The 3213-nt window shown below is 43.1% G+C and overlaps 1 protein-coding gene across 1 annotated transcript; it reads left to right on the plus strand.

The window, feature by feature from the left end:
* The first annotated feature begins 445 nt into the window (after nt 1-445).
* LOC309818558 (elongation factor 1-alpha 1-like) lies at nt 446-2144 on the plus strand. The gene has a single exon (XM_082648315.1). It carries the CDS (start codon nt 455-457, stop codon nt 1841-1843), a length of 1389 nt encoding a protein of 462 aa, XP_082504441.1. The 5' UTR covers nt 446-454; the 3' UTR covers nt 1844-2144.
* Nucleotides 2145-3213: the final 1069 nt, after the last annotated feature.

Below are 3213 nucleotides of genomic sequence, written 5' to 3' on the forward strand. Positions count from 1 at the left end.
GAGCATTGGGCTTGTGGTTAGACTTGCTAGCTGTGTTTTCTCAGGCAAATTAGGAATCAAGATAGGATGGTGATTAAAAAGTGGGCTCTAGAGCGAGATTTCCTATATTTGAAACCCTGTCTCTCCCATGCACTAAATGTGAGGATCTTAGGCAAGTGGTTTAATGGTCCTGTACCTCAGAAATGTGCTTCATCCATAACAGAATAAGTGTTTTCTGTATGCTTTAAGAAGTTTAGATTCTGCTTCAAGAATTTTAGACTCTGCTTTAAAGAACAAGAAAAACAATGGGATGGATGAAATTCATAAGAAATGTTAAGAATACATAGTAAGTACATCTTTAACATATAGGACACGTTAAACATACATAGAATAAATAGACACTTATGGCTTTTTCGCAACGGGTTTGCCGCCAGGATAGAGGTGTCGTGAAAACCACCGCTAGACCTAAGCAAAAATGGGAAAGGAGAAGACGCACATCAACATCGTTGTCATCGGACACGTAGATTCCGGGAAGTCCACCACTACTGGCCATCTGATCTACAAATGTTGTGGGATCGACAAGAGAACTATTGAAAAGTTCGAGAAGGAGGCTGCCGAGATGGGGAAGGGCTCCTTCAAGTATGCCTGGGTCTTGGACAAACTGAAAGCTGAACGCGAGCGTGGCATCACCATTGATATATCCCTATGGAAATTCGAGACCAGCGAGTACTATGTGACCATCACTGATGCCCCAGGACACAGAGACTTCATCAAAAACATGATTATAGGCACATCCCAGGCAGACTGTGCTGTCCTGATTGTTGCTGCTGGTGTTGGTGAATTTGAAGCAGATATTTCCAAGAATGGGCAGACCCGTGAGCATGCCCTTCTGGCCTACACTCTGGGTGTGAAACAACTAATTGTTGGAGTTAACAAAATGGATTCCACCGAGCCACCCTACAGCTGGAAGAGATACGAGGAAATTGTAAAGGAAGTCAGCACCTACACTAAGAAAATTGGCTACAATCCCGACACAGCAGCATTTGTGCCAGTTTCTGGCTGGAATGGTGAAAACATCCTGGAGCCAAGTGCTAACATGCTGTGGTTCAAGAGATGGAGAGTCACCCATAAGGATGGCAGTGCCAGTGGAACCACACTGCTTGAAGCTCTGGATTGCGTCCTGCCACCAACTCGCCCAGCTGACAGACGCTTGCGTTTACCCCTCCAGGACATCTACAAAATTGGTGGTATTGGCACTGTCCCTGTGGGTCGAGTGGAGACAGGTGTTCTCAAACTTGGCCTGGTGGTCACCTTTGCTCCAGTCAATGTGACAACTGAAGTGAAGTTTGTTGAAATGCACCATGAAGCTTTGAGTGAAGTCCTTCCTGGGGACAATGTGGGCTTCAATGTCAAGAACGTGTCTGTCAAAGATGTTCGTCGTGGCAATGTGGCTGGTGAGAGCAAAAATGACCCACCAATGGAAGCAGCTGGCTTCACAGCTCAGGTGATTATCTTGAACCATCCAGGCCAAATCAGTGCTGGCTGTGCACCTGTGCTGGATTGTCACACAGCTCCCATTGCCTGCAAGTTTGCTGAGCTGAAGGAGAAGATTGATCGTCGTTCTGGGAAAAACCTGGAAGATGGCCCCAAACTCTTGAAATCTGGTGATGCTGCCATCGTTGATACGGTTCCTGGCAAACCCATGTGTGTTGAGAGCTTCTCTGACTATCCTCCTCTGGGCCGCTTTGCTGTTTGTGACATGAGACAGACAGTTGCTGTGGGTGTCATCAAAGCAGTGGACAAGAAGGCAGCTGGAGCTGGCAAGGTCACCAAGTCTGCCCAGAAAGCTCAGAAGGCTAAATGAATATTATCCCCAATACCTGCCACCCCGGTCTTAATCAGTGGTGGAAGAATGGTCTCAGAACTGTTTGTCTCAACTGGCCACTTAAGTTTAATAGCAAAAGACTGGTTAATGATAACAATGCATCGTAAAACCTTCAGAAGGAAAGGAGAATGTGTTGTGGACCATTTGTTTTGTGTGTGGCAGTTTTAAGTTATTAGTTTTTAAACTCAGTACTTTTTAATGGAAACAACTTGACCAAAAATCTGTCACAGAATTTGAGACCCATTAAAAAAGTTTAATGAGAAAGAAAAAGAAAAAAAAATAGACACTTATGTGTTAAATGTAGATTAAACTGATGAAACAAATGAGAGTGTTCATTTGTAGATAGAGAGTGATGGAAAGCAAAACCTTAAATGTTCACAAAGCATGGTTCAGCTTTACCTACCTCAAATTGGCCACCCACTGGTAGCTACCCATTCTAGCCCACTTATCCTGTGGTTAAAGCATGCACTGCTGCCCACCAAGTCATCACCGAGCTATAGCTGTGGCCATGCATACTTGCCTTTTCATCTCTCCAGCAGAACAAGCATTTTGGGACCATGAACCTTCCACCTCTGAACTTGCTTGTTTGCCCTCAACTCTGGTTCTTATAACCACACAATCTGTGGTGTAGGCAGTTGAGGCAAAGAGTCAGGATATAGGAGCCTTAAGTGACCCACAAGTAGTGTGGTCATTCTACCTGCTTTCACTAAATGTCTTAACCTACCTAATCTCTTTCCTCTTGCTTCTCACTGTATGTTTTAAGTAGATTTAACAAACTAAATGATTTGAGCATCTTAATTTGGTTTATGAGCATTTCAGTTCCAGGACCTCTGGGATAGCCTGCTAGGTTGTATACTTAGAGGCCACCATAGCACTTCCCTACTACGTATAATATGGGGGTGATGACGCTGCTGAGGAGGAGGGTTATGATGACAATGATGATGATAATAGTAAATATTTTATGGGAATGTTGTAGAGATCAAGTCAATTTAATTCAAGTAAGGCATAATTACATTGTCTTTTCAAAGAACATACAGACTCATTGGAGTGGAAACCAGCAATATGTGCAACCAGGGATCACATCAATTTTCAGTCAGAAAAGATTTATTACATGCTAGAGATAGAGCACTTTGAGACAATGTCAAAGACATTGAAGGTAGTTCTCATTTTCCCATTTGAGGAAATGCTTGATAAATATCTGTTGATATTGATGTTGATGCAAAAAAATGGTTTTAAATACAAACTATGAGATGCCAGAGATACAGAATGAATAGTGCATGTAAACAAGTTCAATAAAACCTATCCGGGTAATGGATACAAGTGAAGACACAGGACTGGGCAATTCTACT

Source organism: Grampus griseus (assembly GCF_964374135.1).
Source record: "Grampus griseus genome assembly, chromosome: 2".
Classification (NCBI taxonomy): Eukaryota; Metazoa; Chordata; class Mammalia; order Artiodactyla; family Delphinidae; genus Grampus; species Grampus griseus.